The sequence below is a fragment of the Capsella rubella genome, unplaced genomic scaffold (assembly GCF_000375325.1).
Source record: "Capsella rubella cultivar Monte Gargano unplaced genomic scaffold, Caprub1_0 scaffold_1, whole genome shotgun sequence".
Lineage (NCBI taxonomy): Eukaryota > Viridiplantae > Streptophyta > Magnoliopsida > Brassicales > Brassicaceae > Capsella > Capsella rubella.
In genome coordinates this window covers 12,706,839-12,722,043 of record NW_006238923.1, presented here as the reverse complement: position 1 = coordinate 12,722,043, position 15,205 = coordinate 12,706,839, and the positions used below count along the sequence as shown (strand labels likewise).

General features: G+C 31.7%; 4 protein-coding genes across 4 annotated transcripts; all 4 read right to left on the bottom strand.

The window, feature by feature from the left end:
* Nucleotides 1-332: 332 nt before the first annotated feature.
* Nucleotides 333-1,656, bottom strand: LOC17897799 (probable ubiquitin-conjugating enzyme E2 31). Its single transcript, XM_006305906.2, has 4 exons — nt 1,551-1,656; nt 938-1,065; nt 734-838; nt 333-594 (listed from the first exon to the last, which is right to left on the bottom strand). The coding sequence occupies exons 1-4, from the start codon at nt 1,627-1,629 to the stop codon at nt 457-459; spliced, it is 450 nt and encodes a 149-aa protein (XP_006305968.1). The 5' UTR covers nt 1,630-1,656; the 3' UTR covers nt 333-456.
* Nucleotides 1,657-4,752: 3,096 nt separating this feature from the next.
* On the bottom strand, nt 4,753-6,630 carry LOC17899657 (50S ribosomal protein L21, chloroplastic). Its single transcript, XM_006305545.2, has 5 exons — nt 6,254-6,630; nt 5,617-5,697; nt 5,306-5,407; nt 5,146-5,220; nt 4,753-5,030 (listed from the first exon to the last, which is right to left on the bottom strand). Exons 1-5 carry the CDS (start codon nt 6,566-6,568, stop codon nt 4,956-4,958), a joined length of 648 nt encoding a protein of 215 aa, XP_006305607.1. The 5' UTR covers nt 6,569-6,630; the 3' UTR covers nt 4,753-4,955.
* Nucleotides 6,631-7,371: 741 nt separating this feature from the next.
* On the bottom strand, nt 7,372-10,251 carry LOC17898071 (calcium-dependent protein kinase 11). Its single transcript, XM_006307269.2, has 7 exons — nt 9,617-10,251; nt 8,808-8,951; nt 8,561-8,713; nt 8,354-8,469; nt 8,096-8,263; nt 7,775-7,999; nt 7,372-7,688 (listed from the first exon to the last, which is right to left on the bottom strand). Exons 1-7 carry the CDS (start codon nt 10,155-10,157, stop codon nt 7,548-7,550), a joined length of 1,488 nt encoding a protein of 495 aa, XP_006307331.1. The 5' UTR covers nt 10,158-10,251; the 3' UTR covers nt 7,372-7,547.
* A 4,478-nt stretch (nt 10,252-14,729) lies between these two features.
* On the bottom strand, nt 14,730-15,084 carry LOC111832361 (defensin-like protein 43). Its single transcript, XM_023788671.1, has 2 exons — nt 15,000-15,084; nt 14,730-14,905 (listed from the first exon to the last, which is right to left on the bottom strand). Exons 1-2 carry the CDS (start codon nt 15,082-15,084, stop codon nt 14,730-14,732), a joined length of 261 nt encoding a protein of 86 aa, XP_023644439.1.
* Between the last annotated feature and the right edge of the window lie 121 nt (nt 15,085-15,205).

The following is a 15,205-nucleotide window of genomic DNA, read 5'->3' as shown; positions in this document are numbered from 1 at the left end:
CATCGTTAAGGAACGGATGGAGTATAAAAAATTACCTAATTTAAGACGAAAGGTATCATATATTATATTGAATCGGTTTATTATGTACTTGAGGAGAAGAAAACTAATTTTCATACAAAGTTAAGTATTTTGTTTCGATTCATATACTTGATATTCACTTTATAGTTGGAAGACAAACCAATATCCCACATTGGAAGATTAGAAAAAGACGTTTCTAATATATAACTCAAGACCAACTTCAATTAGTATAAGATCGTTTGGGTCATGAATGAGCCAAATAACAAATCCGTGTGGGTTTAAGTATATTGATCCAAAACGGACAATATAATAAAAAATCAAAATGAAGATTGCGACTTTTATTTATCATATAGTTAAGAAGTCCATAATAACATATCATAATTCCATAGTAAGCAATTGATGGCTAATAAATAGGAGAAATATGATGAAAAAACTATATTACGCATGTCGTTGAGTCCATTCCCGGGCTGTCTCCTCAAATTGGGGCTTATCACTCTTAAACTGTTGTCCAATCTCAGCTACAAGAGGGTCATCTGGGTTTGGATCCGCCAATAGTGAAGATATGCACATAAGCACCTGTTTGTTTATATATTAACAAAAAATTACCAAAACTAATATTAATCGTATGATGAAAAACAATAAAACATAATGCGAAAGAAACAACATGCGACTACCAAACGAACAACACCATAAATTTATAAGTCAAGTTCTGAACCTTTTCAACAGTGAGAGGAGGAGTCCAATTGTTTTTAAGAATGTCAATGCAAATTGATCCTTGAGAATTGATATTTGGATGGTAAATTGGAGTTTTGAAGGTAAACTGTATAAGAAAACAAACAAGAACCAAAACATTAAACATGTTTTACTTTTGTAATTTAGGAACACAAATTTACCTCTCCAAATTTGGAAATTTAACAACCTTGGGTGGTTTAAAAGGGTAGTCATTAGGAAACTCAATGTCGATGGGAAACACACCACCAGCATAGGGAGTATCAACGGGTCCTTGAATGAATGTATTCCATTTGAATATGTTTGATTCGTCTCTACCTATATTGATACATACCAACAAACAATATTAGTATAGTTGGCCCCCAAAAAAATTATAATATACTTTCCTCCATTTCAAAATAAGTATCGTTTTAGACTTTAAGTTTTGTTTTAAAATAAATGTTGTTTTCTATTTTCAATGTAAAATGTTTGATAGAATTTTCTAATTTTATCTCTACTATAATGTATTGACCAATAGGATCGGTTCCGCCCAAAATGGGAATGGACTAAGGTTATGAACTTAAAATCTATAATCTGATGATCGAGTTATACAATGTATTTATAAGATGTAAGACGAAAAATTTAATGGTTTTCTTAAATTGTGTGAAAAAAACTTAGAATGACACTTCAATTGAAGCATAGTAAATATTACATATAAGTGTGGTTGTTATGAAAAACATGCTATTTTTTTTAGAAATGAAAATACAATTTTTTTATATAATATAGAGAGAGGGAAAAAAAAAACAAAAAAGAGAACTACTAACCAACACTGTAATCAGATTTAGAGGAATTCAACTCCTTGAACTCCTTCTCAATTCGCTGCATTGCTCTAGCCTTCGACATTTTCTTACAATTACTAACCAATCTATGTTCCTTTGCATCAAATGAAATAAGTTGTTAGTAAGATGGTGTTATAAAATGTGAAGGACAAATTGTTAAAATTGGATTAAAATGAAATGCTTACTTGGAAGATGATTAGTATGAATTGTGTTGGATAAAATGAAATGGTATTGGGGTTATATATAGTATCACAAAATTAACATTGTAATCTCTTGGTAATTATGTAATCACTAATAATAACTTATTGATATCTTTGCTTTGAAGTGTTATCTACATGCGTGTTAAAATCAAATCTTTCCCACATAAAGAGCCAAAATTAACCATTAATTGTTTGTCCTTAATTTTTTGGTAGAATAGTTTGTCCTTAATTATTTTAGTTAATACTTTTAATTAATAATTTTAAAGTAATGTATTGATTGGAAAAAAAAATTCTGCGATTTAATTAGCCAACTCATTAATTAAAAAAATATTTATTCAAAATAAAAATGGGCGAAATTAATTACATTACTTTAAGGACTAACTATGTAACAAACCACGCCATACATTAATTTTATAAATAGTTTACAAATGTTATATTTTATAAATTCTGTTAGTTGTAATATTTCCAAATGACTCTATATTTTAATATATACTAGATTTTAACCCGCGGTATACCGCATGACGATATTCCTAAAATGTATTTTTTAATAATTTTGTTTGGTATATAAGAGTGTACAACTATATTTGATTGTTAATTCTATGATTTAACCCGTATAATATTATATGATAATTTATTCTTTATATAATCGTAATTTGATCAAATTAATTAAATAAGTATAATATTTAAAATAATGAAATGATATTGACATAATATTCGTTTACATAGTATAATTTCATATTAAAATATTTTGTGAGTTATATTATAGTAGACCACCCGTAAAAAAACTATAATCATAATTATGTAAATTATAACTCGTTGTGCTACACAATTATCAATAATACTTTAGTACATCCATTTTTGTTCGTTTGAGTAATATACATCCATTTCTAAAAATTCAAATTGCAACATATGCAAATAAAAAATATATATTTTTATTATACATATGTTTATGTAATAATATAAATTTAAAAACAAATAAGATCATATAAAAATGTTGGAGAAGTATTTGATTTATTCGGGAGAGATTTTAGGAAATTTATTAAATGTAATAAATATTGATTTCTAGTTTTGCAATTTTATTATGATTTAATTATAAAATTTATCTTAAACTTTTTCTATTTAATCAAATGGCAAGAGGTTAGTTATGAAAATATCACAAAATAAAAGGGTAGAACACTAAAGGTACTTCAAAAATGTTAATACAGATTAGAAATTTAGAGTGTATTTAAAAGAGCATTAAAATTTTAAGAATATTGTAAATTTATATATTCTAATAACAGAGAAAGTTGAAAAATAAAAAGTTGGAAATTGTGTATATTAAAATAAAATGAGGTGTGTTTGGTTAGTGGGTTTTTGTTTTTGTTAAAATTACTCAATTACCTCTTCAATATGCGTGTTACGAGTCGTAGCCTTGATTGGTAATTTCTGCATAATCGCGTTAGAAAACGCCATCATGCGTGTTACCAATCGGAGCCTTAATCTAACGACAAGCTCATTTCATACCCGAACAATTTCAAAAATGCAGATTTCTATCTGTACAAAGATTCAATGCAAATTTATACCCAAACTAAAACAAAATTCAGATGTTATACCCAATTAGTACAAATAGTGTCAATTTCAGACTCTACATTAACAAATGTTGACTCATATACCATGTGTCACATTGAGATGCTGACTCAAATAACACATGTTAAATGACTCGTAACGTAAGATTGAGGTGGCATTGTGAACAGAAAACTATGTCGTTTTAATATTGTGATTTTAATTTTTCCAAAAAATGGGACACCAATATTACAATTATAATTTTATTTTATTTTTAAAAAATAATTTTAAAATTAAAATTAACAATTACAAGTACGATTTTTAAATGTATTACATTTGTAGTTACAATTTAAAATTTTTAAAAAATGTAAATCTAAAATTCAAAATTATAATTTATTATTTTACTATATTTATAAATAAAATTGTAACGATTTTAATTACAATAAAAAAAAACTAAACATTAAAAATGTAAACACCCCCGTATATTGTGGTGTATACAAAGAGGTTTATAAGAACTGTTCTGGTCATATATGTCACCAGAATGCACTTATCTTTTCATATCAACCATCCCTAGATGATTCTCTGAAAAATAAGTGCACTTTGGTGATACAATTTGGCAAAAATGATATTTAAACCCACTTCGCTTCCAGCAGCAAATTCCTGATATTAGGGTGTTCTATTAGTTTTTAAGCTTTTTTATAATTGTTATCATTACAATCGTATTTATAAATGTAGTAAATTCAAAAATTATAGTTTTAGATTTTAGATTTAAAAATTAAAAATTAAAATTTTAAATTTAAATGTAATACACTTCAAAATTGAAATTGAAATTTTTAATTTTTTTTTTAATTAATTTATAATTTATAATTGTAGTTATTTATGGTGACTATTTTTTGGAAAAATTAAAGTCACGATATTAAAACGACGTCGTTTGCCGTTCACAATGCCACATCATTCTCACATTATGAGTCATATGACACATGTCATCTGAGTCAGCATCTCAATGTGACACGTGGCACATGAGTCAGCATCTAATAATGTAGAGTATACAATTAGCACTATTTGTACTAATTGGGTATAAAAATTGAATTTTGTTTGAGCTTAGGTATAAATTCGCACTGCTTTATACATATAAAATCAGCACTTCTGAAATTGTTCGGGTATGAAATGGCCCTTTTCCTGCTCAAACTTATAGGATCAATGCATTGGGTGCACCAAACTCATTTAAAGCAGTATTGCTTTTAGAATAAGAAGTAACCAACAAAGACGATTGAACAAAATTCAATGGAGTAGTGCACTATCAAAACCTGAATCCAAACTGAAATCGACAGTAAGTAGGTGTTTGTAACGGATACATATTTGAATTCTTCTTTCATGTGTTAGATTGCTAAAGTAAAAAACCAGCCACAAATGTGTTAGTTGTTGATTCCACACACAACTCGATATTCTAGATGAATGGATGAGCAATGCTGATGTTTTCTTACACTAACTTAGACTTTGTGATCTAAGAGTGGCAAAAGCATTACACATTGGAAAAAAGAGATCTCAGCAGCAATGAAATAATCCGGTTCTTAACAAAATTACATAGAGAAGATCGAAGAATTATAACATTCAAGAAGCAAACAGATCCTATACCTCTTCAGCACAATTAAACCGCAACATTGGGCGAAGCTGGATACTCTTCATACCCTGTGATCCCTGTAATTCTAATCCTTGTATTTGGCTGCAAAGTCAAGTCAGAAATCACAATGTAAATGTCGTTATAGCAATCAGTGGATTGTAAAACTAGATAGTTCGATTTTAGCAGTAGTAAGCAGATTTGTCAAACAACGATATACCTGTCGGTGACCAATATTTCTTCGGTACTTCTTCTTAGGCTTATACTTGAAGACTACCACTTTATCATCCAGACCCTGCAACAACAAAAGACATTCCAGTTATTCCAGTTTAGAGGCAACAACATAGTCGAAAAAACAAAACCACAAATTATTGATTTACCTGATTTTCCACAACAGCATGTACAGTGGCATTGGTCACAACCGGTTTGCCGATGTAAGTGTGCGTCTTTGTGCCAACAAGCAACACTTTATTAAGAACAATCTGCACAAAAGAAGAAGCAAAGACGAAAATTTCAGGAATCGCCAAAAGAGCAACAGAGAAGAACAGCTTAACAATGTTAACAACATAGACAATAGATAGAACTTATACACAAGCTACACAGGTTATACTCAATATTCCATAGTTACACCATCATCTCACAGAAATTGACAAAGAAGAACTCAAATCACTAAAAGGAATGTGCAAATTACCTGATCATCAACATTTGCATCTTTCAGCCTCTGAGTGTAGAGATATCTCCCTGGAAACACAATGTATTGCCGTCCACCAACCTATCCATTTCAAAGAAAACAACACTAAACTCAATCAAGATATAGCAAACCAGAGAAGTCATATTCATAATAACTAATTCTTAAAGAGTATATCACACAAAAACACAGTCCCTCACACTCAAACTCTAAATCAACCAAAACGAATCCAAAGCAAACTCATCAAATCAACCAAAAATAGTTGCAAATACAGCTCTCACTAAGAATTCATCACTCATTAGGCCACAAAACACAGTCTCAAACTATCAAACCAACCAAAACTAGTTGCTAATACAGCTCTCACTAGGCCACAAAACACAGACTCAAACTATCAAATCAGCCAAAACTACTTGCAAATACAGCTCTCACTAAGAATTCATCATTCACTAGGCAACAAAACACAGTCTCAAGCTATCAAATCAACCACAACTAGTTGCTAATACAGCTCTCACTAAGAAGTCATTACTCATTAGGCCACAAAACACAGAAACTATCAAATCAACCAAAACTAATTGCAAAATTCCAAAACCTAAAACCGAAATTGAGAATTTTTTCTTCCGTTTGGATCCAACAAGCTCACCATAACAACAGCGAAGATCTCTTCTCGTTTAGGTTTATCCTCCGCAACCTCCGAAACATCGGAAACCACCACGGCTTCGATATCGGTAGTCTCAGGCTCAGCTTCGACGACTGATTCAGCGAATTTAGGAGCGACGGGGAATGAGGTTCGAGACGTCGACGAAGTGGAAGGAGCGAGAAAGCCAGACACAGGTTTAGCCAAATTCAACGAAGGTTTAGAGAGAGAACACATTATAGTGCTTGAACGGCGTGAATTGACATTGCAATGAGAAGCGAAAGCAGAGCATAGAGAGAGTGTGGCTGAAGAAGACGCCATTGTTATTAGCCTGAGAGAGAGAGAGAGAGAGCTCTGAGCTCAAAACTTTGAAGCTCGACGGAGAATAAATCCTCTCAGTGTTATCCTATCCACTTAACTCTTAAACTACCGATATACCCTTCCGTCTTCTTCAAATTGGTTTAATTTTATTTCTAGGCTTGCAATTTCGGTTTTCCGGTTAAATTCGGTTATTTTTGGTTATAGATTTTGTAATTCCAATTTCGGTTTTCTTAAGATTTGTGACCAAAATTAAACTTATGGCTAATAATCTAGATTTTTAAATGTGCTTTATATATTTACTTAATGGTATCAAACTATTAATTCTGAAAATTTAAACTATACCCCTGGCCTCTTCAAAGTTTGTTTAATTTTGTTTCTAAGCTTGCAATTTCGGGTTTCTTGTTGATTTTGGTTCAGATTTTGGATTTTCCGATTTTGTACAATACTGTGCATCCAAATTACGGTTTTGTGCGCTTTGTGACCAAAATTTACTTATTGAACTGAATTTTGGTTAACCTGGTTATGCAGTTCGATTTCACAAAATTTGGTTTCAATTGGAGCTTGGTTTAGGTTGGTATAAGACTTTATTTACTGTTTCGAACATAACAAAAATTCGGCTTTGGTTTAGTTCGGTTCGGTTTCTTTTAGCATTTCTATTAATTTCTTTGGATCTGAAGCAAAATTATCCATTGCTTGGGACAAAAAAATAGTTCTACAGTGGGTTATAACAAAATTCGGATTTCAAATTGATGCAATCCGGAATTGGTTCTCTTCGGTTCGGTTTCTTTGGAACTAAAGAATAATTATATGAAGCAAAATTATCCATTACTTGGGACAAAAAATTTGGACAGTTACTCATCTACAAGAATAACAAAGGAAAGCAATAAAAGAAACCAGAAAATTTTTTTCTGTAGTCTTTAGTTTCAAAATATATGTAAGAGAAATAAGAAAACTGAAATTGAAGGTGGATGATGATTGGTTAGTCATCAGATTTTTTACCATCAACACCAAAAGCATCAGCTATGTTGAAGTTCAAGTTTTTCATCATGGTTCTGCTTCTCCCAACTCCATCTCCTTTCCTCATCATTGCTGTAAACTCCGAGAAATCGATCTTCCCGTCCTACAAATATTCAAAAGCTCGCTCGGTTATAATACAGTTTACATAGAAGGTGGAGGAAAACAAAGAGAAGAAGGAGAGTGGTTTACATTGTCAAGATCAATCTCTTTGATCATGTCATCAAGAGGTGTATCACATAGACCAAACTCTGTGCAAGCTGACTGAAGCTCATCGATCGTGATGTATCCGCTTCCGTCTTTGTCAAAGTATGAAAATGCAGCTACCAGATTCTCCTCTCTCTCCATTTTGTTCATGTGTAATGTTGCTGCTAGGAATTCTCCGTAGTCTATTGTACCGCTGTTGTCGATATCAGCCTGTGACCACAACACACAGAGAGGATATTAATACAAAACAAAACTTTGAAAAGAGATTGAGAGAGTCCAGTTGGTTTTGGTGTTATTTTTGCATACCGCGTCCATCAGAGACTTGATTTCTGATTCCATTAGTTCAGATCCAACTCTCTTCAAACCCGCTTTGAGCTCTTCAAAAGTAATCGTTCCGCTGTTGTCTGTGTCTATCATCTTGAATAATTCCTTCAGACCTCCGATTTCTTCCTCTGAAAGTCTCTCAGCGATTACCTGTGGGAAAAAATCACTTGTGTTCAGAGAAATCAGCAAATGGGTTGGACATAACGAAAAGGCAAATGTGTATATTACACAAATTTATACCCGTAAGGCCATTTTCTTAATCTTATTCATTTGAGAAAACTGCTTTAGACGCGATAAGACTGCTGGATCAAGAGGCTTGTCTGGTGCTGCTTGTTCATCGACAATCCATGGGTGACCTATAACATTCAGACAAAATTCACAACTCATTACTTACCACAAAACAGTAAAGAGCAGATGATTCCACATAAAAACCAAAAATAAACATACACAAGGCTTCATGGGCAGAAATGCGTTTCTTGGGGCTCCTTTCAAGCATTTTGTAGATCAAATCTTTAGCAGCTTCAGAAATACTAGGCCACGGGTCAGACTTGAAATCTAACTTTCCTTGCAATATCTGTCTAAAGATTCCGGACTCGGTTTCTGCAACCCCCAAGAGAAAAGAATACATCATTCAGAGTTCAAAGAAAAATCGAAACTTGCAAGTAGTAAAAACTGTATATACTAGTAGACTCACCAGCCCAGAAGGGAGGAACACCACTGAGTAAGATGTAGAGGATAACACCGGCACTCCACACATCTATTTCAGGTCCATAACATTTCTTTAGGACCTCTGGCGCAACATAGTAAGGGCTTCCAACTACGTCATATAAATATTGTCCTGAAGTGTAAACAAAAACCAATTAGGCAATGAAACTAGCTTTGGCCACACCTATCTGGTTTTCACCAGCAAAGAATATTTCCAATCAATCCATGAAGTTTCAGAGACATAATGAAGAAACTCTATACAAAGTAAAGCTCCATCTAAGTAATAAACAATCCTCAAGCAACAAAATGTAAGTTCAGCCAAACCTACACAACCAACAACCTTATCTCGATTTCGATTCATATAAAACACAACAAACCTGATTCATCAAGAAACCAAAATTTGACCAAATGCAGAATAATTCCAATCAACACATTCAGAGACTCCTCAATGAAGAACAAAACAATACGAAGCAAGTTCCCAAACTACATCTTATATACATTGTCCTGAAGAGCAAACAAAAACCAACAAAGCAATGAACCAGAACCAGAAGCATACCCATCACAGATACAAGCCAAACACAAATGCAGAATGATTCCACAATCAAAAAATAAAAGTTTCAGAGACTCAATACAAAGCAAAGTTCCCATAAACAAAGAAACAATGCTCAAGCATGAAACTTTGAATCCATCATCAAATAGACACATACCAAAACCAGTTTCTAACAATAAAACCAAAGAAACATGAAAGATACGATCACCAATTCCAAGATTAATCAAGCCAAAAGACAAAAATCGAACCTGGCTTATAGAAGACAGACAAACCAAAATCTGTAGCCTTAAGCTTAGCATCTTCTTTAGGGCTATCAAACAAGAAATTCTCAGGTTTGAGATCTCTATGCATAACACCAAGAGAATGACAAGCCTCAACAACACCAAGAATCGTCTTAATAAGCTTCACAGCCTCACGCTCACTAAAATGCCCTTTAGAAACAATCCGATCAAAAAGCTCACCACCTTCACAAACCTCCATAACAATATGAACAAATACCGAATCCTCATAAGTCCCCTTGATCCGAACAACATTTGGATGCTCAGAGAGATGATGCATGATCTGAATCTCACGCCACACATCCTCGTAATCCTCGCGGCAAACGAGCTTGCGCTTGGGTATCGATTTGCAGGCGTAATTAGCGGAGGTTGATTTCTCCGTGCAGAGATAGGTTGTTCCGAATTGGCCTTGGCCTAGCTTTTTCCCCAGGAGGTAGTGATCTCTTAATCGAGGTGTTTGGTATGGGAGAACTGTGTTTGAAGGTCGTCTAGGGTTTGGTTTCGACTCCATTGTTTTGGGTTATTTTTTTTTTCTCGATCTCGATTTCAAGATTTGTTGTGAGGAGGAAGAAGAAGAAGAAGAAGAAGAAGATGATAACGGACTTTTTCTTTGTTTTTCCTAAGAAGATGAACAAATCGCTCCCTCTTCTCCATTTTTTTTGACTCTCTCTCTTTATATCATTTTAATCACATTTTTTTATTTTAATTTATTTTTTTGTTAATTTTCTTAAATGACATTTTAGTGACATTGTTATAAATTTATAATCATGGTAAGTTTTTATAAAACTAAGCTTTTTTTTTTGTGGTTAAATTTTATACATTCTGTTTCACTCACACATGTTATAAAAAATATATTTAATTTTTTGTTAATATACTATTTTATTTGATATAAAAAATTAATAAGCTAAAAAAATAGAAACAAAACAATACAGAAAAGTAATATGAAAAAAAAATTAATTTTAATACGACAAAAATAAAACTAGAGAGTTTATTTCAAGTTTAAAAATATTAAAATTAATTGTTTATATAAAGTTGTATATTCATATTTTCCACATATAGATTTTTTTGTGTGTGTTTGTGGAATGTAGGATTAGGATTAATATATATGTAGGATAGACAATGGGAAACATAAGTGTTAAATTTTTTTATTTCATTTTGTGTAAGTAAGAATATGAGTTAATTAAGTTAGATATTTCTTGTTTCTTTTTGTTTTTTTCTTTGTTTTTGGTTTTTTTTGGCAAAACTAGTGGCGCCATCAAATTGTAAATAAGTACATTATTTTGTGTGTATGTGTTTTATATAAATAGTATAATATCAATAAGATAAACTATCAATAACATAAATAGTATATATGTTACTTCTTCAAAACCAACACAGATAATTTTTATTTTGCTATTTTGTTAAAATATATGATAAATGTTTATTCTCTTATTTATGAAAGGTTATAAATAAAGTTTCATAATTTAGGTATATAGTGCATCTATCCTTAATCTACCATGTTAACGGAGCGGATATACGGTTTTTAGAGATATTTATATATGTATCTTGTATCCGTATTATTTTTGTTTATAGTATTTGTATATGTATTACTATATTCGTTAAAAAATTTGACTATTCGCGGTATCTAAAAATATTTTCTAAAAGTATACCGTGTATATTTAACTAAAATACTAAATATCCGTTTCTAAAAATTGGAAATCCTTTATCTGTTCTAAAATTTAAAATTATCCATATTCGTATACGTATATGAAATATCTGTCATTTTGCTATCTTTATCCGTTTTTCTAGATATTTATGTTTTTTAATAAAAACGAATACAAATATAATTATTCGTGAACACAAATATAAATCTTAGGACAATGTAATACTTATAATCAAAATTAAAATGATTTTCTTTTTCTAATTCAATCTGAGGCGGCCCAACGTTAGAATAATTATAATTATAATAATTAATAACCAAAATACACGTATATGCTACCAAAATAAAATAATAATAACATATAATATATATTAGAAATTTAGAATAAAAAGATGAATACTTTAACAGTTTAACGTAAGCCAATAGATTGGCATAATAATACTCTGATAAATATTATTATTGTCTAATTGGATTGGCTAGTGGGTGGAACGTACGAAGAGAAGACTACTCTGACTTGGTGTTGTGGATAATGGTGAACACGTTTACATGACTTGTGTGATTCTGTATCCCACTTGTATTGTTGTTTATTTCTTCCTAACTTTATTATTACCAACGCCAACTACAAGTAGTAGTAAACCATATCAAAAACAAGTGTTTTATAAAAGTCATTATAAAAACAAATTTGGTGGTCCTTTCAGGAGAAGTCGACTTTGAAACATTTCGGTTCGTTTTTACCGAGGCTGACCGGATTAGTCGTTAGAATTTATAAAAAAAAATGTCATTATAATTTCCTTGTTTGGTCTAGTTATTGAACAACGAAAACTAAAACTTTATAGATTAGACCATAATCCATATGAATGCAAAGAACATTTTTGTTATAGTTTATTGTTTGATTTTCTCCTATATTTTTAAGGAATCATGCTAGAAATATTGTGGAATTGTGTTAACTATAAAAAACATATTTCATGGAGTCTTGAGTTATTCTTGAGTGTTTTCTAGCATTTCTTTATCGATCATCTTCTTCGAGTTCTTCTTGATCTATGATTGTGAGAAGACTTTCTGTAGTCTTGGTAAACTTCTCCCTCAAGGAGTCAAGGGCTTGGTTCAGTTTGTTTAGTTTCGATGTCCTAATCAATATTGCACCAAGATTAAGAATATTTCATGATTTATGCCATTCTAATTTATCAGTCGATACCAATCACTGAAAATGTATCGTTTACATAATTAAAAACTATAATTAGTTTATTATTATACTCCAAATTTTTTTCTATTTGGGTATATGCATCATTTTATGTTAATGGTTCGTCCTACAATGCATCACTTACTTACAAATAAAAAAAAAAGATAAAACGAATAGTTAAACAACAAAAAGAAAATCATAGATGGATCACTAGAGGCATCAAGATTTATACCAAATAAGAGACTCACCAAAATAAAAAGAAGTATCCACAGTGTCCTTATCCAAACGTATTCACATTGAAGAATATTAATCTATAACGGCTCCATGCATTAAATACAAACTGTTAGCCACATATTCTAATAGTAATGTGGCTTAACAAATTCTAAAAGCTAGTTCAAAGGAGAAGAATTATCACATCCTATATATATTGTCCAAAATTTTTTATCCCAAGCAATGTGGGATTTTGGACTCTAATAGCCCTTCTCAAGATGTGGGTGGGAAACGGTCCAACACGAAACTGTCTGAATCCAACATCTCGGAAATAGTACAGCAAGACATGCCACTTATATGGGGCCACATAGGTGGGAATACCATTTTTATGGGAAATTGTTTGTTGGGCCTTACCATGGGCTTTGATACCATATTAGTAATGTGACCTAACTAATCACAAAAGCTAGTTCAAAGGAGAAGAATTGCTCCATCCTATAGTATATTGCCCAAAAATCTTTATCCTAGGAATGTGGAAATTTAGACTCAGATTCAGACCAACAATAATCATTTAGGAGGTTTCCTCCGTACTTGATTTCCACCTCACAAGGCTCTAGTTTCCATATCAGACAACACATCACCATCTAAAACTGAGATTTCTTTCCATAAATGATATTTTCTGATCGTTAAAGGTCCTTTATTTTGAGCTTATGAAAGTTCATAATCTTTGTTCTTTTGTCTAACGCACCTTCTAAGTCATAACATTAGTTTGTTCTTCGAAAACATTTTCGTTATTGATTGATTTGTTGAGTCCCTTATTCCCCTTAAATAAAGCCACAAAACTGGTTATTCAATTCACTTTCATCATATCACTTCAATGATTCTAGAAGCACTAGTTATAGGTTAAAATTGTAATACTACAAAGTTGGATATCATACTTCCAAGTCTCAGACTATAAAACAATGGTGATTGATTAACCTATAAATCATATAAATAACCATCTAAAATCTTTATACTTTGTTACTCGACTTACTTAGGCAACGATGCATATAGTTCGGTCATTGCCCTTAAACTTTCATAAGTAAATAGTATTTGCTTCTTATGACACAATACTTTTCTAAGCTAGGTTCCAGTAAATATGCAACACCAAGTGCTAATAGCTCAATTGGTAAAGATCTCTAGCAAAAGCTTAGAGGTCGCCGGTTCGAGTAGCGCTTGGAACAAAACCATATAACATGCTTTGGTATCGGGATTAAGGGGATGTATGGGCTTCGGCCCAGAACCTCTTTAAATATTCAAAGAAAAAAATAAAAAAAAATATGCAACTCGGTTGACGAAACAAGAATAGATGGAATCAGGAAGTGGTTCATAACGCTAACGAAATGGATTAACGATGAATTTAGAACGAAACAACAAGTATATGATCTATAAATCTCCACCTAATCTAATTAATCATCTCCCCCTTTAATTATCCCCTTAAAACAACAAGTAAACTACTCAAGCATACTAAGGGAACCATCAAAGCAAGGGTTAAGTAATTCATATCAATAAAACGAAAAACAACTAAAAATGGTTTAGAGACTGCTTCAATCAAACCAATATGAAAATGTAAAGACTTCCCCTTATGAATCTAACACAAGGAATGAGAAAAAATAAGTGATCTGGCAAACTCCAAGGCTTCAATGATAATCAAGAGAGTGTTTTCTTTTGTGATCATTGGTTTTAATTTTATAATAGTTACAATCATTTGTAAACGTAACATATAGTTCACCTTAAAGAATTTCTTTTTTCTTTTTTTCTTTCTCTTTAAGTTTTACCAAACCTAAATCCAAACTAATTTTGACAAGTCTACATAAATCATAATTACCTCCTCATTTTCTCCGCTTTAAATAACTGAAATCGCAATAAAAGAACTGTATGGTGATAGTAGTTCAGACTTTTTTAATAAGAAAACTATAATCGTTAAACAGTTTTATATTTTCTCATTTAATTTATTATTTGTAGCAAAACAACAAAAGAAAGAAAAAAACGTATGAATGAAAATACAAGACTTGTTTCTATCTATTGGTGCAACAACATTTGTTTCCGAAAGATGTAGCACATCTCCCAGATGTAGCACATCTCCCAGATGTGAACCCAGCCTTCCTACAATCCGCCGCACATTTACCATCACCGTACGTCGGCGAACAAGTGTTCTTGCACATATCATCAATTCTCCCAGAAGGTTTGATCTCTGCATGTCCACAAAGTCACCACATATGAATATCGTATATAATCATATCTACGTTCTTGCTTTGACACGATGAAACCTAATCAGAAAACATTACCTGAAGCCAAGATGTTGTAACTGGACAAAAAAGCTGCAATTATAATCAAGAGTAAGAAAGTCATCGAAGTCTTGGTGTTGCCCATTTTCTTGCTTGAAGTATCAAACTATAAAGTTTATTTACAAAATATGTTATGTGAGTTTCTAGATTATAAGTAGAAGCTATATTTATAGAACATTAAGGTTTTTGTGATTGTCAAAAAAGAG